Source organism: Chrysochloris asiatica, unplaced genomic scaffold (genome assembly GCF_000296735.1).
Source record: "Chrysochloris asiatica unplaced genomic scaffold, ChrAsi1.0 scaffold00003, whole genome shotgun sequence".
NCBI classification, from domain to species: domain Eukaryota; kingdom Metazoa; phylum Chordata; class Mammalia; order Afrosoricida; family Chrysochloridae; genus Chrysochloris; species Chrysochloris asiatica.
In genome coordinates this window covers 11,606,502-11,630,986 of record NW_006408521.1, presented here as the reverse complement: position 1 = coordinate 11,630,986, position 24,485 = coordinate 11,606,502, and the positions used below count along the sequence as shown (strand labels likewise).

General features: G+C 35.7%; 1 protein-coding gene across 2 annotated transcripts in view; it reads left to right on the top strand.

Moving 5' to 3' along the window:
* The window catches only part of ATAD1 (ATPase family, AAA domain containing 1), a 57,020-nt gene that overhangs the window by 22,659 nt on the left and 9,876 nt on the right, over positions 1-24,485 (top strand). Inside the window, exons 4-7 of one of the 2 annotated variants that reach the window (XM_006831117.1) lie at positions 3,575-3,775; positions 9,357-9,463; positions 17,963-18,052; positions 21,582-21,632. In XM_006831117.1, the coding sequence (XP_006831180.1) occupies positions 3,575-3,775; positions 9,357-9,463; positions 17,963-18,052; positions 21,582-21,632 (449 nt within the window). The remainder of the gene's footprint in view (positions 1-3,574; positions 3,776-9,356; positions 9,464-17,962; positions 18,053-21,581; positions 21,633-24,485) is intronic. The other variant, XM_006831116.1, reaches the window with a different exon arrangement.

The following is a 24,485-nucleotide window of genomic DNA, read 5'->3' as shown; positions in this document are numbered from 1 at the left end:
ACTCTGCTGTTTAAGCTAAGTGTTCACTGCATCACATAGACTACGGGAAAAATGATTTGAGAGTGAATTGTTCTGCATTATAAGCATTGGATTGCTAACCGCAAGGTCAGTGGTTCAAACTCACAAGCCTCTCCCTGGAGATCCCTGTACAGCGTTACTATGAGTTGAAACCAACTGGCATTTAGCAGTATCCCCTCAGCAAGTGAAGTCAATACTTAAACAATAAGATTACGTAAAATACTAAGTGAGAGCTCTCTGACAATTGTGCATTTGTGCAATGCCGTAAGATATTAGCGTCGGAATAAAAAATGTGAACATTTTACCCAAACATTTAAAATTTTAAATGGTTACTATTCCATTTGAATACAGTGTTGCTCCATCTATAAAGTTTGTGAATTATGTAATATTAATTTGGCACATTAGATTTATGATTATGAGTTTCTTCCTATTTATTATTTTAAGTCATGCTTAAGAATATAGATAATCTAAGAAAAATAGTTTTTGTAAAAAGGGTTTATCTCAGTTCATAAAGACTTACATTCCCCTCAAGTATTTTATACTTTGTATTTAAATAGATTTAAATTTCACAAATTTTAATTTTTCTACCATTTGAACAAATTTTTGTTAAAACTTGAAATCCAAGAGATAGTAGTATAAAAAGAATGAAATAAAGGGAAGTTTTTTATTAAGGTAACGTGTTTGTCACTAATGAGAGTTATGTCAGATTTGAATGTGTGCTGTAGTACTTCTGTTTTTCTTCAGGGTCACTGAGTCAAGAGTCAAATCAGTGGCACTTAATAACAAGTTTTTATTACATGTAGAATTTACGAAATAAAGTCCTTAGTAAAAACATTGCAAGGGCAGAAGGATATGAATTTTTAAGCCTCTTCAAAGCACACAATAAACTTTTTTGTTGCTGAAATTAATTATAATGTTGAAACCATAGATTACACTGAAGAAATTAAACATTGTATAAATAATAAAGTAAACTGTCTCAATCATTTGCAGAACCACTTATTTATCCAACTTTCATATTAGTTAACAGTCAAGTTAAACTGCTTAAAATTAGCACTTAAACAAAGGAGACTAAAAAGGTGCCACTTTAAAATAATACCTAGTAGATTGACTGGTGACTCAGATTAATTTTAGTGAAATTTAACATAATCTATGCAGTAATTATAGATAAACATTTGAATAAAATAATTACAAAGCTAACACTTGTGTAACAAAGCCAGGTAAAGAATTGCTCATTGACTACTCCTCATGTCTGTCTCCTATGTACTACAGCTCCAAACCCCTCCATCCTAAGGGTATGAAATCCAGAACCTTTCAGTGCATATTGAATCTTCAGACTTTAGTATCTGCTCATTAATAACACTAGTTAGCTGCTCCTTTGCATTAGTTGCAATTTGTGAAGAAAAATAAAATTGGAATCTTAATTTTGCTCAAAAGTACTAGAATTAAACTAGTAAATGAATACTTTGAAACAGATGTGACATACTAAATACACTGCATGAGTTTATGAAGTCCTGTTGCAGCTGCAAAGTCAACAACCTTTGAAGGCTTTTTTGAAGGCTGTTCATTAGTAGTTCTTAATGCCCTGAAATTCTCAAGATATGTATGAAAGTTTGCTAGTAGATGTCAATTCCAAATGAAAGTATGTTAGGAAAATGATGAATATAATAATTCCAAGCTTCTATTATCATCCTATATGTGTCTAGCTTTATGTGAATTAAATGAGATTAAGCTTTTATTTTTATTTTTCACATGAGATGTTTAAAAGAAGTTCCAGACTGTAACTGCTATAACTAAATTTTCAGCACCTTAATGAAGTTCCTTGAAAATTGCAAAGACCACCAAAAATATTAACAAATACTGGCAAAGCTTATGGATTTAAATGTTAAAATCAGCTTTAGAAAAGTTTAGTTTAAAATGATTAAACTTTGTGATTAGTTGTTAAAACTTGACTCTTTAAGGAAAAGAGAAAGACCAGTAGGAAAACTGTGTGTATTTTAAAAAATAAAGATAAAAATAAGATGGCACTGTAAAGGCTGAAATGCGTCTGCCTGATTGAAGCCATGGTATTTTCAGTTGTTTCATATGTATGTGAAAGTGGGACATTTAATAGGGAATACCAAGGAAGAACTGATGTACTTTAAATTAGGGTGTTGACAATAGTGAACTTACAGAATATGGACTTCCAGAAAAACAAAAATTTCTTGTAAGAACAGACAGAATGCTTCTAAGGAGCAAAGATGACAAGACTTTAGTCTCATGTACTTTGGACATGTTACCCAGTTTCTGGAGAAAGGATATCATGCTTGGGAGAGTGTCTGTGAAAAAGAGGCAGACCCTCAATGAGATGGAATGACACAGTGGCCTAGCAACAATTTTTCCGATGGTGCAAGACCACGGAGCATTTTGCTCTGTTGTATGTAAGGTTGTACCTAACAACAGTAACACATACTTGAACATTATTTTGAAGAACTTAATTTGCTCTCTTAGGTTTCTGGAAACAAGCTCAATTTACTTATTTTTAAAGATTTATTTACTTGGACTTTTGTATTTTTATTGCATTATAGATTAATAAAATTATAGATCCCTTTAAGTCTCCTCCAATTTATCCCAGATTGCTTTTAGTCTAATACTGTCACTGTTTAAGTCTAACATATGAGAAGAATTAGGAAGCTCTGCTCTAAGTCACTATTTAAGAGGCCTGCAGATTACCTTTTTGTAGATGATTTATTTATATCTAGGACCATCGTTTATATTATTTAGAAGAAAATGCTATGTCATTTTAATTGAAAAGCAGCTGGTGATGATTCCCAGAATGTTCGAGACTAATCTGTTTAGAACCTTTATATATTAAAAGTATTAGAAGCAAACTGTTGTCAATGAAGGCTCTAGTTTAATAGACAGCTATGTTCATTGGAAGTAACCACGAAGTGTCTGTTATTTCGGTTCCTATTTAGAAGAGGTGACCATTTGTTTGGAAAGAAGCACATTGTTTTGGCTAAAACTTAAGTCTTTGAGCAATAGAACAGTGTTTGCCACAATCTGTTTTGAGGTTGTCTAACTCTTTTTAGGTTATCAAACTGCATGCTTATGGAGGTGGAGGCACTGGATGATTTTTCTAACCACTAATAGAGTAGTATAAGTTTGGATGTCAAGATTATAGTCTTTAGCATCGTGAATGCTGTGTAAATTCCGAAATAGGGTAGCACTGATCCTGAAATTACAACATGGAGCCTACTTTTCTACTAGAACCTTGGTGTGGCCCTGTGGGTTAACGCACTGGACTACAAGGTCTGTTTGAATCCCCAGGTCTGTAGTTCAAGCTCACCAGCCACTCCTTGGAAAGCCTATACAGGGTCACTATGAGTCAGAACTGACTTGATGGCACTTAACAATAACAACCTTTCTACTAATTTAACTAGACTGCAAGTCAGAGTTAAACATTGGGAACCATTATAGTGTAGGTAGATATATACGTTGCTTATCACTTAAACTATAGATAAAGTAAGCATCTCTTTTATTAATGGAAATAATAATAACATTTCATGTTAATTTCTAGGTGTTCTTCTCTATGGACCCCCAGGCTGTGGTAAAACGTTGATTGCCAAAGCTACAGCTAAAGAAGCAGGCTGTCGATTTATTAACCTTCAACCTTCAACGCTAACTGATAAGTGGTATGGGGAATCTCAGAAATTGGCTGCTGCTGTTTTCTCCCTTGCCATAAAGCTACAGCCTTCTATCATCTTTATAGATGAAATAGGTATGTGAGTCTTTAATAAGTCATTTATATAGCTAGTATTTAGAGAAACAGATTTAATTTTAACATTTATTAGGCTGAATCAATTTTTTTTTAAAAAGGATAACCGGCATTCCAATATACTGTGTACTATTTCTGTGTTTTAGAATGAATTCTAGTCTTTTAATATTTAATAGATATTTTTGTCTATTCCCTATTACAAACAGTGTGCACTGAACATCCACATACATGTTGCTGTATGCATACATGGCAAGAGTTTAGTACCTAGAAATAGAACTATTGGATTGTAGCATGTATCCACTTTAACTAGGATTGCCAGGTCTGAAAAGTGATTAAAACTATTAAAACCATTGTACAAAGTTTGTTTTTTTAGATGATGTCGTTAATTTTTGTATAAAAATGAATTTAAATGTGTTTCCCTGCTTACTTGTTTATCTGAGCATCTTTCCCACCCCACCCACCCCTTAAAGCAGTATTAATAATAGGTGGGAAAAATTAGTTGTTCCATAGCCATTAAAAACTTTACTATCATTTATAATGCAGAGATATAAGAAAAAGTAAAATTAATCATTATGTAGTATGGTGGTGGTGGTGGTGGTGGTGGTGGTGGTTATGTGCTGTGGAGTCAGTTCAGACTCATAGCGACCTTCTATAGGGTTTCCAAGGCTGTAAATCCTTTATGGGAACAGAAAGTCTCATCTTTTTCCCACAGAACTGCTGGTAATTTTGAACACCTGATTGTGAGATTAGCATCCCGACTCAAAACCACTACATTACCAGAACTCCTTTGAAAATTATATATTATTTATTAGCAGGAAAAGTTACCTAGACTAGTTTAAACAGAGTTTGCTGCCTTCTTGAAACGTAGCTTATATACATTGCAAGTGCTTTGGTACTGTAGGTATGGATAAGTTCCCCACATTTTATCATATGTGCTTTAAATACTATGAAATATCTTTGAGCGTTTCTTTAGTGTGAAATTTGCCTTCATCTCACTTATTCTCGGACTTCTTAATCTTTCTTGTCAAAACCATTTTTCTCATTTGTTAAATACACCTTCACTGTTATTCTCTGCTTATCTAGAGTCTCTCAAAATGGCAACTTTGTCTAACAGGTCACCTGTTTCTTCCATAATTTCATTTATGTTCAATTAGAATTTCACTGTTAGAATTGTCACATTTTGTTTCTTTGCTGACCAGTTCTCTCCATTTTTGTATAATGCCATATGTCACTCTTTCTTTGGTAATAGGGGATTGTTTCCAGAGCTTTCTGTTAAACTAAAGAGAATGTTTTCTTTTTTCCTTATGAAGTGACAGACACCTGAGCCACTCAAATCCATGCTCTGGGTCCTTCTTTTTTTTTTTTGAGCATGGCTTTCTGTCCACATTTCTGGAACTCTTAGATCCTGTCTCCCCAAAAATGAAACCCAACCATATCTCCCACAGTATTTTCTAACTAACCTGGATTAGAAAATTCATTTCAATGGCCACAAAGAACTCAGAGACAACACTCATGATTATGGGGTTTATTAGGGAAGTTAGCAGGTTATAATTTGGACTCAGAAATGTTCAGAACATAGTTTTTCTAGTCAGGACAACCTCTCCTCTGCAGTGTCTCTCTGGCCCCTTTGCCCCTTTGGCCTGGCTTCTGCCCTGCTCCTACAATGTTGCAGAGGTTCTTAAGGGCTGCTGATAAGTGTCCACAAGGCCTACCATGCCACCGTAACCCTCAGCCCCAAAGCACTTGACTCTGATTCCATGGGTCAGCAAACCAAATTCCCCCGATTAAGTGCCCCACTCTGCATGCAAGCCTCCTGCTCCAAGGAATGGGAAGCCCACAGCTCTGTCTCATGCTCTGGCTCTTGGTTTTGCTACTGCTCGGTTCCACTGGTTCACAGCTTAATGTCCCCGGTTGGAGGAGGTTCAGTGCACAGAGATCTTGGGGTCCAGAGGAAATGTTCCACTACTGGCTCCTTTCATTATTTCTGAGATGGCTCATTTTGAACCCACTTTAGATTTTCAAGTTTTTATAATCACAATTAACTGTTAAACAATCAAAACTGTATCATATCACCCTGTCAGCATCTTCTCCCACCTTATTTCACCCAGACACATAAGGAAATGTTGTTTGGTGGGTGTTTGGGAAATGTTGTTTGGTGGGTGTTTGGTAAGACTGTGCATAGAAGAGGCATTAAATAATTCACTGCACTACATGTGGAGAATAAGACATAATATGTGACGTTCTTGCATTATAACCATCCTGTGCCCTGCTCTCCTCTATTTTCTCATCGTTTGCTTTCTGAGACATCCCATATCCTTCCTGGACTTTTAAGCAGTTTGATTAGCCATTAGGGTCTCTTGTGAATTGCCAACAACTTTGCTGGTCCATAAAACCTAGAAATAGCCCAGATTTTGTTTCATTTGTCTTTATCTTGGTAATTATTTTTTATTTTATCATGATTGCAAATATTTTCTAGATTTGTCTTATCACTTTATGATAGTGTGTGTGCTCTATTTTAAATAGAAATTTAAACTTAGTCACATTTGTCAGTCTTTTTCCTTTATGATGATTTATGCTTTTAAAGACTGGTAATATGCATACACACTCACTCACACATATTTACTTGTATCTTTTTAACATACAAGGGCCAGTCAAAAAGTATTGCTATGAAGGGTCCTCTTTATATTCATGTACTGCTGTATTCCAGACAAAATGTTTTTAATGTTTCTTTGATCCATAGATGGCTGCAGACATGTTTCTCAGTAATACAGAGTTGGCTTAGTCTCTTTAGGGTGCCTTCAAAAGAGAGGGTACTTTTTGTGCCATGAAAAAAAATTTTTTTTTGAGATCATGGCTAAGATCTTTAAATTTAAGCAAAACTCAAGTGGTGGTTGGTTGGTGGTTACGTGCCATGGATCATAAGATCATAAGAAATTTAAGCAAAACTCAAGTGGTGGTTGGTTGGTGGTTACGTGCCATGGAGTCGGTTCCGACTCATAGCGACCCTGTATAGGGTTTCCGAGGCTGTAAATCTTTACGGGAGCAGAAAGCCTCATCTTTCTCCTGCGGAACAGCTGGTAGTTTTGAATTGCTGACCTTGCAGTTCCTTGCAGCCTGATTCCTAACCACTGCGCTACCAGGAGATCTCCCCAAATCATTGAAACTTTGTAACTCGTTTATAGGAATGTGACCCTACATAAAATAACAATTTTTAGATGGATCAAGCATTTAATGAAGGTTGGAAATATCTCAAAGATGAGCCAAGAGAGAAACCTACCAACCTCGATGAATGAAGAAAGTATAGCTGAAGTCCAGAAACTGACTGGTAGAAGAAATACATTGATGCAGTAGCTACTGATGTTAGAGTATCACATGGTTCTGCATTTTCAGTTTTAAGCAAATATCATGGCTTCAGCAAGCTTTTGGCTTGATGGGTACCAAAAGTGTTGCGTGAAGATCAACTAGCTCAAAGCACTCATCTTTCCATCAGCTTTTTAATCAAGATCGAGGCTAATGAAGACATTTTATAGAACGAATCATAACTGGGGCAAGTCTTGGATTTATCAATACTATTCGGAAAGAAGGGTCCAGTCAAAACTGTGGCTTCCAGAAGCGATCTGCTAGGCCAGTAAGTTCAACTACAGTCAGCACAGAAGATGATTGTTGTTAGGTGCCGTCGAGTTGGTACTCTTTCATAGCAACCTTATGCACAACAGAAGGAAACACCGCCTGTTCTTGTAGCAGTCTCACAATTGCTGCATTTGAACTCATTGCTGCTGCCACTGTACCAGTCTATCTTGTTGGGGGTCTTCCTCTTCTTAGCAAACCCTCCACTTCACAAAGCGTCATTTTCATCTTCAGGGACTGGTCCTTCCTGATATATGTTCCAAGTATGAGAGGAAGTCTGGTCATCCTGGCTTATAAGGAGTATTCTAGTTGTGCTTCTTCCAATCCAGATTGGTTTGTTCTTTTGGCAGTCTATGATTCTTTCAGTATTCTCCAACACCACAACTCAGATGCTTCAAATTTTCTATGGTCTTCCTTATTCATTGTTCAACTTTTTCATGTATATGAGGCTATTGAAAATACCATTGCTTGGGTCAGATGTACCTTAGTCCTCAAAGTGACATTTTTGCTCTTGAACAGTTTAAAGAGGTCTTGTGCAGAAGATTTGCCTAATGCAGAACATTATGGTGACTAGTTTGTTTTTTTCTTGGATTCGTAATAGAATCTTGATAGATTTCCACACAAGGCACAGGATGATCATGAGTTGTATTAGGAGGAAGTCTCAAGAAAATAGAAAACTGCATTAGTAATAAAAGAGCCAAGAAAGTTGAACTGAAAAAATTTTCCCGTCATGACAGTATACTTGCTCATTTTTAGAGGATAGTAAGGTCTATCCTTCAAAAATTATTGATTAGAAATCATACCGTACCCACCCTATGACTCTGCCCTTGCTCCTTCAAATATCTTTTTATTCCCAACACATTGAAAAGAAATATAAGCTGAGTGCCTTGAGAATGCCAAAACTGCTGTTTTGATGTGATGTAAATTCAAGAGCATAGACTTCTTTGTAGAAGAGTTAGAGAGGTGGAAACACTGCCTTGCCAAGTGTATGGACCTAGATGGAAGAGGTACGTTGAGAAAGACAGCCAACTTAAAAACAGAACCTTCTTCCCTATGTGTTGTGATTATTTTCTGTTAGTAGACTATTTCTACATTTTACGAATTCTCCTGGTTCTCAGCCAATGAAATTTAGCATAATTGTTTAAGGGGTATTAAGTTTCTGTTCAGGCTGATGAAAATTTTGGTACTGTGTAGTGGTGATGATCACACAATAATAGTGAATTTAGTTAATGTCAGTGAATTGCACACTTAAAAGTGATTAAAATGGCAGTTGTTTTACAACGATAAAAATGTGTTTAAAATTCATTCAATCTAAGAATAGATGATAAAAAACAATTCTTTCCTCAACTATGTGTTTAATTTCTTCATCATTTGATTTTTATTCTGTTCATTATATTTGAACTCTACAAGTTGTATTTGATTATTTTTCAAATATTCTTTTTTCCAAGCATCTCCTGTTCATTTTAGCATATGACAACAACAACATAGCATGTTAGCATTCATGTGTGTTTTGACATTTTTAGATCATTGCACATAACTTGTATTTTGTTCTATGTTTTTAGATTTAATAGTGTTTTAGGAATTTCCCGTAACAGAAAGTGTGTGAGGAAAAAGCTGTGATCCCATTTAAGAACACACAGGGTTCAGATAACCCAGAAAGTTAGGACCGAAGCACAGACTTATCCCAAGGCTCTGCTTAGTTATTCCCCAGCTTCTCATCATCAGATTTTGTATCTCTCTTACATATGCTGACATAAATGTAGTTTTAGGAAGGGACTTAGAGTAAACTAGTTAAAAATATTAGAGGATATCAGAATAATCACTGAGACAGCATAATTAAACCCTTTTTTTCTTTTAAATTTTTATATAGTTTGCTTTTGATTAAGTGATTTTAGGTAATCTAAAATGTAAATAGTTTATTATTAATTTCTAAGGTGAAAAACTCTTTTCATTCTAGATTCCTTTCTACGAAACCGTTCAAGTTCTGATCATGAAGCGACAGCCATGATGAAAGCTCAGTTTATGAGTCTCTGGGATGGGTTGGATACTGACCATAGCTGCCAGGTATACAAAAGGAGTCTTCCTTAAACTTGCATTATTGTTGCTACTTTTAATAGAAAATAGAGGGGGTTACTTGTTAAGCTGTTTTACATAGGTTTTCATATTATTTACTTAGATCTATAGGTTATAAGGATCTGAAAGAATATGGTACATATAAATTTCATCCACTTTGGGGGCTGTGTGTTTAACAAAATGTTAATATACTTCCTAGCTGCCTGAGACAAATGTAGTAATGAGAGAAAACTAGAGTAAAGGCTCTGCTTAGAATTTTCAAAACTGCTGTAGGATAAGCACTGGACTGTGAACCACAGTCTATCACTTGCTCCTTGGAAACCCTATACAGGGTCACTGTGAATTGGAACCGACTCGACAACATTTAACATCAACAACAAGCCAAGGAGGAGGAAATGGCTAGTAGCCTACAGTGGGTATTCTGCTCACGTTCCTTTACTTTAATCTTACTCGTTCCCCAGCCCTTTAGACACGTACTCTAGCTTTCATTTTTACCCTCATTCGTCGTGGTCTTTACTGTCTGTTCTGTCACTTATTCTCATAGTATCTTTTATATTAGTGTGTCAGTCAACTTGCACACTTTCTCACTTTCTGTCACGTGTGCTTGTTCTTTCCATCTGTCTCCAGCCCAGTGAAAACATAAAAGAACTTAGGGTTTTCTCCCTGTAACTTCTTTTATGGTTTAATTGTTTTCTTTAATAAATGCTTTAGTAGTTCAGATTTGGATCTTGGTATGGAACTTTAGGATCACCTCTGGACTTCTACCCAAAAGGTTGATGGTTCAAACCCATGAGCTACTCCTTAGAAACCCTACACAGGGTTGCTGTGAGTTGGAACCAACTGGACAGCTCTTAGTATAGATTTATTATAGAAAAATACGAGGTTCTGGAAAACACCGTCAATTCTACCGCCTGGATAAACCCTTTCTCAGCTTACACACACATACAGATTTCCAGAATTGTTTCTTTCTTTATACTGGTATTTCCAATATGTTATCTAAAGAATGTACCTTATGCATCATTGGAGAGTTAACATGAATTTATAGGTTTCCTTCCCTATTAAAATCATTTCAGTTTTAAAAGTTTGATTCACTTGATTGGTTCAGTTAGTGGTGTGGTTTACAAATGTACTTAAGTTTGTTAGGGCTTTTTTGTTGTTGTCATCTGTGCTTGTTTTCCCCACTTTTCTTTAGGAGAAAATAAAGTGCCGTTGAGTCGATTCTGACCCATAGCGACCCTGTAAAGGGTTTCCAAAGAGCAGCTAGTGAGCTTGAACCACTGACCTTGCAGTTCAACTGACTTTGCAGTCTGACACATTAGCCCACAGTACCACACCATGAGTCCGTATAGGTGGTGGTAGTGGTTATGTGCTGTGGAGTCAGTTCCGACTCATAGCGACCCTGTACAGGGTTTCCGAGGCTGTAAATCTTTACGGGAGCAGAAAGCCTCATCTTTCTCCCGCGAACAGCTGGTAGTTTCGAACGGCTGACCTTGAAGTTTGCAGCCCAATTTGTAACCACTACGCTCCTGTAGGTGGTAGTGTACATAGATAGTTGGGTTAATGGCTTCTACCACATGCCTGTGATATCATAACCTCCTCCCTTCCTCTTTACAAAAGAAAGCTAGCTAAGCTTTCACTTGCTTAGTATTTTAACATGGTTCATGTCCCATACAGGTCAAAAGTTCTAAGGCACTAAGCAAACATATTTAAATATCAACATCAGTATATATATTTAGATCCAGTCATGTTGCCTTTTTTGTTTATTTTACCTTTGCCTTCACCTTTAACTTCTTTTATCTAGCCATTTCTAGAGGAAATTCTTTGAGACCTGGGTTGGAGATGGATTTCTCTAAAATTATTTGTGTATTTAAGCTAGGCTCCTAGGAACCTACTAAGCCAGTACCAATTTAAACGAAATTCTTGGCTAGAAGTAAGGAAGCAGAGAGCTGGCAAGTGTATTTTCAGAAGTGGCCACCTCTCCCCAACACCAAAATAAAATAAGACAGTCTTTCAGTGTTTACAGTCTTTTAGTGATGATGGAGTGGGGGACCTATTTTGTTTTAGTTATTCTTTACACTAAGCCTTCACTTAAAGTTTTTGATTTTATATAGAGTCCGGCGTGGCACATGGGTTAATGAGCTGGACTGTGAAGTCAGTTTGAGCTGTGAGTTTGGTGGTTCAAGTTTACCAGCTGCTCCTAGGCAACTCTATATAGGGTCACTATGGGTCAGAACCAACTTGAAGAAGGCACTTAACAACAGCAACAACAAAATATCCTAGCATTTCTCTCTTCTGTATGAAAGACTGTGAAAACCAAACTATAGTAGATATTTTCTATTTTGTAATCTGCTTTTGCTAATTTTTTATTTAACAATATATTTAGAATCACATCTTTCATCACTTTAAAATAATTCCTATTATTATTTCTCCAAATATTGCTGCTTCTCCATGTCCTTTGTTCTTTTATAGGATTCCAGTTGAGTGCACATGTATATTCCATGTCTTTTAACTTTTCTTCCATATTTACTGTCTCCATGCTACATTCTGGTACATTTACCTCTTTGCCTTCAAGTTGTTAATTCTAGGTTCACTTGTATCTCTTCTGCTATTTAACTCTTTCATTGATCTTATTTCAGGTACATATTTTGGTTCTTGAAGATGTTACATTCTTTTTCAAGTCTATCAGTCCATTTAAAAAATCCATTTTATTTTGTCTTAGGTGAAGGTTTACATAGCCAAAGGTTCTCATTTAACAGGTTTTTTTATTTTGTGATGCTGTTTACAGTTGTCAGTGGGTCAGCATTCTCATTAGTCCCATTCTGCGTTTTCTGTTTCTCTTGAGCTAGCGCCCACTATCCTTCTTGGCCTTTTCATCTTTGCTGTTGGGTATATGTTGACTGTTTGATCTGTGATTGACATTGTTTATTTTTTAAGCCAGTCTATTATTTGGCTGAAAGGTAACTTCTGGAAGTGAATTCAGCTCCAAGTTCAAAGAGAGGGCTGTATGGCAATAGTTTCAGGGGTTCCTCTAATCTCTAATAGTCCAGTAAGTCTGGCCTTTTGTTAGGGATATCAGATAATTTTTAAATGGGCTTTTATTCATTTCTCAGGTTTCCAATTGAATTAGAAAGTGAGAGCTCTGGCATCGCCTAGTTGTGTGTTCTTGGCTAAATTATATAATATAATCATTTTGGGTCTGTATAGAGGGGATAATATTGATTAAAAAGGAAAGGATAATATCTGCCAAAGAAGTGTTATGGGGCTCTAAGGAATTAATTTAAATCAGATGCTTGTACAAATGCCTGGCATATACAAGGGAACTTCAAAAAAGTTGGTGGAAAAATTCTATTATCTTGTCATTTTATTTTTTCACCAGCTTTTTGAAGCTCCTGGCATATGGTATAGTTTTGTGTATGAGTTCTTTGGTCCCTAGGTTGACGGTTAGTTGCTCTAGGGAGATTTTGTAGTTGCCACCTGCCAGACTTCCTCCTCAACACATTCAAGCCCAAGATCCAGGTTGACTGACTACCATCCATGAAATCTCCAAAAAAAAAAAAAAAAGTTTGTGTGCATATGTGTGTGTTTTCCTGTCTTATCCAAGATCTAAGGCCTGCCTCTGCTGAATGGGTTTTCTAAGATTTTACCACTGTTCTCAGGACATGGGAACATGATCCCTGGTTTTATGTATGTAGAGTGAACTCTCTCACCAGGCTCATTGGCCTGTAAAGATATCCAATACATGGCCATATTGTGTTTGTGGTCACGTCTGCCTTTGCTTGCCAACTGAATTTATGCATAGTCTTCTCTGCTAGCCTCAACTTATTTTTTTAAAACCTTTGTTTTACAGATTTGTTGATTAATTTACTTGAAGTATTTTTTTGTTTGCTTTATGTTTTTACCATAGGATTTAAGGAAAGCTTAAGTCTACCACATTTCCAGAAATCTTAAGTCTGAACCACATTACTTTCAAGGAGAAAATTATACCACATGCCTTCCTTTTCTACATCACCTTTAATGCAAGTGTAGTCTCATTATTATAAGTGAAAGTTGTCTTAAGCACAACATAGGTAAGTTCAGGTGACATCAGTAGAAACATTTTATGTTAATTAATTCTGATAAATCTAGTCAATGGAGGTAGATTACTAAATGCCAAAATAGTATCTGCCTAAGCAACAATATGCAAAGCACTTAGAAATTTGGACAGTTAGTCCTTGTAAGAGAAATAATGTTCAACTATATATACAAAATAGAGGCAATTAGATGAAGTAGATTTCAGAGAGACTTCCTAGAGCTCTACAACGTTTTTTTTTCTGGAATTGCCTCAAGCACATTATTTTTTGTGCAACCAAATGTGTCCAGTCTTTAACAAGATTCCATATTACTTTGAATCTGTTTTTTGATGGCTAATACACTCTTATCTCAAAATGTAGTTAATCTAATTTTTTGTTTTAAGCATTAGAACTGAGTTTTCAGAATGTAATTCCTTATTATACTAACAGCAACTGTTATTAGTGCAGAAAGTCAGTTCCAATTCATAGGAACCCAATGTAGCGTTTCCAGGTAGCAGTTGGTGGGTTAGAATTGGCAGCTTGTGGTTAGCAGTCCAGTGCCATACCAAGTGTGTTTTCATTTTCACTAGTTTTAATTTGAGGAAACAAATGAAAAAAACTACTGCCTATTTTTTTTTTTAATTGAGTAACAGTTTTCACCTTTTTTGTGTTGATGGAGTTAAAATTCTCATTGCTAATTTCAAATAGTAGATTTAGCCATACTCTTTTTAAAAAAGATTATCAACCAGATAACCTTTTTAAAAAAATTTGTCTGTGACTTTGGTTGGAGCTCTATACCTAGCTAGCTTTCTTATCAATATCATATGGTCAGTGAACAAAAATGGTGAATGGTCCAGTTAAACACATCACCACTACTAGAAACCCAAGGAGCTGATGATACATTCTTCATCTTGAAAGGTGTGAGGCACAAGGTGTAAAACAGCTGTTGTAGGTTATTTATTTTAAAGTTATTATCAAAGTTAAAATTTATAGACACATTTAGATTTGATTATTTTAAATGTTAAATGACAAGAAAATTTATCTTCATATTTTGTGTTAAAGATTTGAGTAAGCTCTACTTGAACAACTGATGTCTAAGAGATGAATAAATTTTGTTGCTCAAGTAAATAGTAATAATAACTTTCCATTTTAGCTTATTTGTACTAAATCAGGTGACTGTAAGGATATGTTGAAAAAAAGTACTACTACAAGATCATAGAAACCTTTATTCAACAAAAATATCAAAATGTGAAGTTACAGTTTCTCATCATACCCTCCATGCAGCTCTGCACACATCTCAAGGCAATGTTTCTCTCTGTAAGGACTCTGCCTGCTTTATTACATCATATCAAAGCAGCAGTTTTAGGACCTTTGAGGGATTCAAATCATGCTTCTTTTCCTTTTCCTTGAGTTTTGGGAACAAAAAGAAGTCTGCAGGGACCAGGTTAAGGCTCTAGTATAGCTGGAATAATGTTTCCCAGTAAAATTCTCATAGGACAGACCTTGTTACACTGGAAGAATGAGCAGAGCATTGTTGTGATGGAAAAAAATTCCTTAATGCAGCTTTCCTGGCATTTTTGTTACCAATGCAGTTTTCCATTTTCATGAGACTTCTTCTTAATAAGCACCATGATTATCCAGAGTCCTTTGAGAAAATCTATTGAGGTTACTTGAAAGTGAGTCACTATAACCTTCTGAACTGAGCTTCTGCCTTGAATTTAACTGACCTAGCCAGATCCCCTCTGGGAGCCACTTTTATTTGGATTTTTTTTTTTTTGGAAGGCACACTAATGAACCTAAGACAGGTGTATTACTGATTGAGAGAACTTCTGTGCAGCCACTCCCTGATCTTAGAGACATGTTTAAACACATTTTGTTTGGAATAAACCCATACATGGTTGAACTGGAACCTTAGTAGTAATACTTGTTTACTTACCCTCATATATAATGAGGAGTCCTGGTGTGGTACTGTGGGTTAACGCACCAGACTGCAAAGCCATTTGAACTGCCAAGTCTCTGGTTCAAGCTCACCAGCTGCTCCTCAGAAACCCTATGCAGGGTCGCTATGAGCGGAATGGACTCGATGGCACTTCACAATAATAGGGGGTTTCAAAAGTTCATGGAAAAATTTAATTTTCTTATTTAATTCAATTTTTCCACAAACTTTTTGAAGCTATCATATATGTGTAAAGGTTATCTGTTTTGACTCCTTAAAAACTCCATAAATTTGGTTTTCTGTAAGTGAAACCGTGAACCATTAGTGTTTTCACTTTGTTTTTTATTTCTGGTTATATATATATATATATATTCATTATAAACCATATTGTACTGGGTTTATTTGGATTTCATGAAACCTTTTCCAGCATTTTAAATTCTGTGTTGTTGTTAGCTGCTAAAAAGTACATTTTGACTTAGAGCAGCCACATGTGACAGAGCAGAATTGCCACATAGTGTCCTGGTGTGGTACTGTGAGTTAGTGCTCTGGACCGCAAGGTCAGTGGTTCAAATTCACCAGCAGCTCCTCAGAACCCTATACAGGGTCCCTTTGAGTCTAAGCCGACTCCACAGCACTTCACAATAGCAATTTTACAGGAACAAATTACCAGGTCTTTGTGAGGAACTGAAGTGTGAGCTTAAACTCCCAACCTTTTGGTAAGCAGTCAAACTACCTGGAGGTAGTTTTTTATGCAGAGTATTTCTAAAAATGCAGCCATTTTTCAAGTTGTTTTTTTCTCTCGTCTGATCTTCAAACATGGTATCTTATGATTTTGTGCAACCAAATGTGTCCAGTCTGTAACAAGAGTCCCTATCACTTCAGATCTCTCTTTTGATAGTTAATAAAATTGATCACAAAATGTGGTTATTTATACTAATTTTGTGTTTTAATAAATTAGTTAAATTTGTTTTATTTAAGATTTATTTTGTATTACATTTAATAGTTTCCCTCTTTTTATTAGTTTTATAGAGTTGTTTAAAGTCTATAAAGAAAAATAGGTTAGAGCATTTATGTTTTGATTTTAGACTACTTAGCCCAAATACAAAAGTTGTGCTGCTGTGTTGTAAAACTGTATTTCCCAAATTTGTGTTTGTATGTACAGATTTTTCCCCTCTAGGTGGCAGCCTCTCACAGTTAATTGAAAGTAATTTGGTTCTGAGGCTCTTGAATATTATTAAATGTGGAGTAGAAGTAAGATATAAAATTTGGTGGATATTTTAACATTTCTGGAGTTAGACTTAAGATTATTTCAGAAATTTAACACCTCTTGGGTCAAAATATACTAACATTAAAGAATGATAAGTTTGCACAGAATATTAGTAATTTTCAGAAACTGGATGTGTGCTGCTTTATAGGTTATGCTGGAATATTGGCAATAATTATAATATTGAGTCCTTTCAGAAATTAGCAGGTTTTGTATATCTTTGCATGTTGACTTTTTTTTTTAAAGCTGATTTTTTACCCATACTTATACTCTTTAAACAGCCTTTTGCTGTTTATTTTATTTTTTTTAAGTTTTTATTGTGAATTGACTGATAGTTTACATGGGAGAACATCGGTTTTACACCATCGTTTCATTGCAATGATTACAGTCTCCTCCGTGCATCATCATTCAGCAGTATTTGCTTCTATTCCCTCTGTTCTTTTTGAGTGTGTGTGGGATGGGGGTGATGTATACAAAAACACTCAGGATATATAATAATTTAATTTAGCAACTAAGGGCATATTCTGCAAGCTTGCCCCCTGGCCGCCAGCACTCAAGTCTTTCTCTTTCCATGAGTCTAGAGTCCTCTTACTGTGTACTTTTACTCTATTGACCTTGTTTAAAGTTGATTGCTTGAGGTTTTTAGGTTTCTTGGGTATCTAAGAAAAGCCCTGGTGGCACAGCTCAGAAACCCTATACAGGGTTGATATAAGTTGGAACTGATTCAATGGCCTTGAGTTTTGATTTTTTTTTATATTTAGTATCTGCAGTGCTAACAGAGATGTTAATGTGAGATCTAGAGAAAAAGTAAATGACTTGAATTACCCCCCATATATAAACCTAAGCTATATCCCCAAGCTAGAGTATAAATAAGACTTTTAGTCATTCAGTATGTATTCGTTAAACAGTCATATTCTGTAAAATTGAATAAGCTTTTAAGTCTTTACAGTATTTAGTAACAAAGTTTACAATTTAGTAATCCCTATTTTTGTCACTGGATATAGATGTCTAGTGATCACTGAGGCATGAGTTTACAACGTGTCTATCTTTTCTTTAGATGTATTTAGGATTCATTTTAACTTGTATCTAAATAATTAAGTAGTGCTGGATTAAAACCAGACTTCTTAGAGGGGACTTAGTTTTAATTATCACATAATTTCCTAATCTTAATTCTAGGAATAATGAATTAAAGGGAAAATTATTAGCAAATGTATTCTACTGTGTTTTCTTTATGCCTTTAGGTGATAGTGATGGGAGCCACTAACCGTCCTCAGGATCTTGACTCAGCAATAATGAGAAGAATGCCTACAAGATTTCATATCAACCAACCTGTACGTGGTCTTGATTGAGATTATGAATACTTATATATTCACCTTTTTACTTGTGATGCCAAGAAGGGGTTGGGTGGGGTTTTTTGGTTTTTTTTTTTCAGGATTCACCTTATTTGTTGTTGTTGTTGTTGTTTTTTTCACTCTTGTTTCTTTTTACTTTCTTTCCTAAGATCCATGTTATTTGCTTCTCTGTGATTAATTATTGGCAGTTAAAGTAAACTGCTTCCCTCTGACAGGGTTAGTGATTAACTAGTAGGCATGACAGCGTTTAAAAAAAAACTGACTGGTCTGTCAGTTTGCTATACTTTGGTGGTTTGCATGTTGTTAGGATGATGAGAGTTATGCCACCACTGTTTCAAATACAGTAGGGTCATTTCAAATCCCAGCATGGTAGATAGATTTCAGTGGCCCATCCAGGCTAAGACACACTCGGAAAAAAGGCCTGGCAGTCTGCTTCCTAACATTAGCCAATGAAAACTTGATGGATCACAGCACAACACGGATTCACTTACTTTGGGCGTGTCCTCAGAAGGAAGACATCCTAATTTGGTGACGTAGAAGGTGGGTATGGATATCCTCAGTGAGGTGGATTGGCACAGTAGCTATGGATATACTTAAACATGCTTGCACAGGACTTGGTAGGGTTTCCTTCTGTTGCACACAATAAGGTCACCACCCTGAATTTGGAGTTAGCTCTTTGGCAATCAACAATAACAAGATATATTACACTTTAACGTAAGAATGTGAATGTGTTGATAAGTTGTTGACACAGTACCACCTTCTTCCTAGTATTGTTTTTTTAATTGAGTACTATCAAGTAGATGATATGTTGTTGCTGGTTAGTGCCATCGAGTTGGTTGTGACCCATAGTAACCAAGTATAGGGTTTCCAAGGAGTGGCTGGTGTGATTGAACCCCTGACCTTGCAGTTCAAACTGATTTTGCAGTCTACCGCATTAACCCACAGCGCCATACTAGGACTCCAATTCATCTCCAATTAGAGATGATTACAGATTGTATAAATACCTTAGAATTTGTTCACAGAATCCTTAAATCCTTAATTTTGTTCACTTTCAGATTGAAGAGAAAAGGAAAAAAACCAAACAGTCCTTAGTAGTAGAAGTAATGCTCCACAGAGTCGGTGTTTACATGTATAGCCGTGCACAGGAGCTTTTACTTTGTCAATCTCTTGCAGATCGTGAATTAAAAAAATTTTCCATTTACTATCTGGATAGAAATCATTTGTCTTGCGTGTAGTCAGTACTTTAACGTGTTCGTGGCAGTGACCATGATTTCTTCTGTAAACGAATGCCTGTGTGGTTCATTTGGAGCTTCGCATTTTCTTAACCACTCAGTTAGAAAATTCACCTGATAAGTCAGTGAAGATCTTTTTTAGGTTAATGTCGTGATGGTTGTGTGCCGTGGAGTTGATTTTGACTCATAGCAATCCTGTGCAGGGTTTTTGAGGCTGTATATCTTTAACAGGAGCAGAAAGGCTCCTCTTTGTACCACGGAGGAGTAGCTAGTAGATTTGCGCTGCTGATTTTATGGTTAGCAGACCAGCCTGTAATCCACTATGCTAGTAGGGCTCCTTTTAGGAGCCTGTAATGTAGGAGGCTGTAAGAGTAGTCACTGTGACTGATAATGTGTATTTGTGGGGAGTCCTCGTGTGGCACTGTGGGTTAATGCGCTAGACTATAAGATAAAGTCACAGTTTGAACTGCCAGGTCAGTGGCTGAAGCTCACCAGCCACTCTTCAAACCCTATACAGGGTCATTATGAGTCAGAACAGACCCAACAGCACTCAACAACAGCAACAATATTTATGGAGTTCTGGTCTGACTGTAGAATAACTGTGAGGTTGGTGGTTCAAACCCTATACTCCTTGGAAACCCAATACAGGGTCACTATGAGTTGGAACTGACTGGATGGCACTTAACAAAATAATGTGTCAGATACCTTGCTAGGTTCTGGTAAATGGTACGTGGTCCCTGTCTTCAAAGAAGTGTTTAGGAGAGAAGGCAGACATATAAATAAAATAAACCATGCTTTTAAAAAAAGAATGTTTAAAGAATTACGAGAGCCTGAGGTGATGATGAAACTTAATTCTGAGGAATCAGTGAAATTCACAGAATCCAGCTGGGCCTTACCGTGGAAGGAAGAGGGCTTTCCTGCCAGAATGAACAGAGACAAGAAGGTATAGATGCTCATATTTAAAGGTGAATTCCAGTAGCTCAGTCAGTGTACTGGGAAAATAGATGGTGAGGGGCTGGACAGGCAGACTGCAGCCAGGATTAGATGAACTGTATGGATTTGAATTTTATTTTGTAAGCAAGAAAAAGCCATCAGAACATTTTAAAAGAAATTCCGTTACCTCATTGATGGCTTAAGACAAAGATTACTGATAGATTCTCTGCTAGTGGTCCAATAGAAACCATATTTTTTTGATGTATGATGAAATAGAACATGTGAGGATAAAACTATGGAAAGTAGTTGTTTTTAAGTGCTTTCAAGTTGGTTTTGACTCATAGCAACCCTGTTAGGAAAGTAGCTTTTATTAAATTAATAAGTTAATTGTATGAGTTATCAAAATAGGTTGTAACATGTTTTTTCAGGCTAGTTATACATTTGTTTACTGTTACAATGGAAACTGGAAATTTGTAGTCCCCTTCTATTTTTAGTGAAAACATACCCTTCCCTCATTATGGGATTAATTTTTATTGTTGCATAACTTGTCAAATGTATGACTATAACCTTACCTTAATACTTCTTTCCAAATTAAATATAAATCCACAAAGGATAGTTATTGGTGATCATGCAACAAATTTAACACTTATTTAACACACTTGAATTACAGAACTGGGTTTGTTTTATTTGTGCTGTTCAGATCATTTTATTTGATGTTCATTATAATTGGCTTTGCTTTATCAGTGTGTATAGGGATAGGGATGAGTCAAGCCATGATAAATTTTAAAAAGCACTTAGGTATAACTGTATGTGTAAGATAGTCTATCAAAGGAGTTGGCATAGTTTCTATACTCTGGTATGTTAATCACTGTGGAAAAAGCTTACATATATATGAACAAATAAATATACTATAAACACCAAGTAAAAGTTTACTAATAGAAGTTAGTGAACATGCATGATATTTATTGAATTGGATGGAGCTGAGAGGGGTATTACTGCTATTTCTTTTAATTTTGGGTAAAAAATTTATGATGGTGATGAATTTTCAGAAATTTCCTAAATGAAGTAAAGGAGCTTTGCAAAGTTGTAGAGGAAGGACATTAAGAGATCCTCATTTACTCAGTAAAAATTTAAGGGCATCTTAATTCCCAGTCACTGTGCTAGGCGCTAGATACAGAACAAGAAACGTACTTTAGTAGGACAACCACATAAAATTACTCCCTAGAGTCTAAAATCAAGACCCTGCTTTAGCCAATAGTAAGCTTTGGGAAGACAAAATATAGGGGAACTAGTTGATTTCATTGTTCTTTGAAATTGCTAACTGGAAATTATCTCGGTTTTAGGCTCTAAAACAGAGAGAAGCAATCCTGAAACTGATCTTGAAAAATGAAAATGTAAGTAGAAAATTACATTTTTCCCCCATCCAGTAAATATGTTTGGTTATAAATATTTTTTGAGAAAAATGTAGAAGAAGCCTGAGAGTGATATGGCTTCGAACTTCCCCTAAATTACTATAAAAACTCTTGACTGTTCAAGTAATTCAGTAACGGTGGTATATTGGTATATTTAAATTGGTTAGAGTAAGCTTTAGGTTTTAAAAAGTCATGTGTTTTGTATCTACAGATTAAAATCCTCTTTGATAGTTTTCAAACTGTTCTTAGTTATATGAAAAGACATATTCCCCCACCCCCACCCCACATACTCTGAAACTAAACTCCCTCTGCCTGTATAGCCCCTTCCAGTTTAGTGAAAGACGTAGTTTTATATAGTAGTGTATTTGTTTTGGAGTCCTGGTGTGGCGCCGTAGGATAAAGAACTAAACAAGATCGATTTGAACTGTGAGGTCTGTGGTTCAAACTTAATCAGCTGCTTCTGGGAAACCCTATACAGGTCACGCTGATGCAGAATTGAGTCAACAGCACTTAACAACATTTATTTTGTTATTGTTTTTTAAGCTAATTGAAACATTTTTCACGTTGGAATTTAGATGTAAGGTATGACAACCAAAATCTAATAGCTTTGTTTAGAGTTTTAAAATAGGTAAGATAGTCACATGGTTCAAAAATTAAAGTATATTGGGGAAAATCTTTTTATCTTTTCTGACTGGTGGTGTGCCTATCCAAACTAAATAGAATATCCTATATTATTCCTTTCCCCCCTTTTTTACATAACGTATATTGATAAGGTAATACACTGGACCGCAAGGTCAACGGTTCAAGTCTACCAACTGCTTCTTGGAACCAACTTGATGGCCCTTAACAACAACAAATATATTCCTTTCCCCTCTGTTTCATATAATGTATATTAATAAACCACTTGTTCTGTGTTCAGGATCTTTTCATGTTAGCTTTTAGTTTTCTTACCCTTAAAAAATTTGTTTTAATGGCACAGATTCCATTGTATGGCTGTATTAAAGAAGTCTTGGGGTGACACTGTAGGACAAGTACTAAACTGCAAACCCACCAGCCACTCCTCAGAAACCCTGTACAGGGTCGCTGTTGTTAAACTGACTACTGTACTTAACAACAACAGTGTATCAAAGGACATTGAGTTTGATTCTAGTCTTTTCTCTATTATGAAAAATGCTGCCTTGAATAACCTTGTACATACGTCATTCCACATATGTGTATGTATGTGGGATGAATTTTCTGGAAGAGGAATTCCGAGGTCAAAGGATATGCTATTTATAGCATTGGTGCCTATTAGTAAGTTATACATGTCAGTTTATTCTTCTATCATCAATATTAGAGTGTTTCTCTTCTTACAGTTTTGCCAGCAAAATGTTAACAGGACTTTTTGCCAGCATGATAGCTAGAAAATGATAGCTCATTATTTTGTTTTGTATCCTCTAGGTATGAAATAAACGTTACATGTGTTGTAAAAGCCACTTGAATTTTTTTTTTTCTTTCTGGAAAATACCTATTCATGTTATTTGCCCATTTTTCTATCAAAAGTTGTTCTTTTTCTTACAGAATTACAGGAACTGTAATCATATTAGGGATATTTGCCCTTAGTCTGTCATATGATTTAAAGCCTTTTTTTTTCAGTTTGTCCTTTGAGTTTGCTTTTTTTCTCCCTTTTATGACTGCTAGGGTTTGTATCTAAATTTAAAAGGCCTATTTTACTCCATAATGTTAAAGAATTTTCTGTATTTCCCAAAACTCTTGCTCCTTGCCTGTCCAAAATTGAGTAATCAAATGTATTTGAGTAAAATGATATTCCTCACTGCCCCAAACTTGTTATCTAAACGCACTGTGGGAACATGGTGTCTAAAGTCAGAAATTAAATAGACCCCAGGGAGAGGAGGATCATTGCATTTTTGTGTCTTCCTTCCTTCTTGAACCACTGTTAATCTCATGGCTACTTCTGCTCTTTCTATACTCTATCAACAACCTCCTTTCCTGTCTTCCCATCATATTTCATCTGTAATTTTGTAGTTGTATGATCTGTTAAAAAAAACAAAACCTGTCACCTATTTTTAGCATCCAAGCTCCTTGGAAACCCACACGGGGCTGCTGTAAGTAGAATCCAACTCCATAGCACTTAACAACAGAACCATAATTATATCTAATAAAAAGTTAGCAGTAATTTATTACTTTCATTTACTATCCAATCAGGGTTTTCTAAAATGTATTTTATTAAGCCATTTATGTTGTTGTTGCTCTTTTAGTTATATAATGATGAAACCAGGTTTGGTTTGTACAGATTTTTCTCCAATCTGAATTTTACTGATTTACCTTTAAAATTATAATAGGAACAAGAGACTATGTCAGATTCAGGTTTACGTTGACGGGAGGGAAAACAGAACTACTTCTTAGTTAAAATTAAATTCTCAATTAATATTTGTAAGTCCTCTGTTTTATGTTTAAGTCTTTAATATATATGATACATGTTTGATGAATCTAGATACATGATATTCTATATGAATCCAGCTTTACTTTTGTTTTTCCATATAGATACTCAATTGTTCTAACACCATTTATTGATTACGTCATTTCCCCTCACTACTTAGAGATGCCACTTATATCATACAGATAGTTCCACACTTAGACATGTCACCTATATCATACAGATAGTTCTACACTTAGAGATGCCACCTATATCGTACAGATAGCTCCACACTTAAGATACCACCTATATCATACAGATAGTTCCACACTTAGACATGCCACCTATATCATACAGATAACTCCACACTTAAGATGCCACCTATATCATACAGATAGCTCCACACTTAGACATGCCAC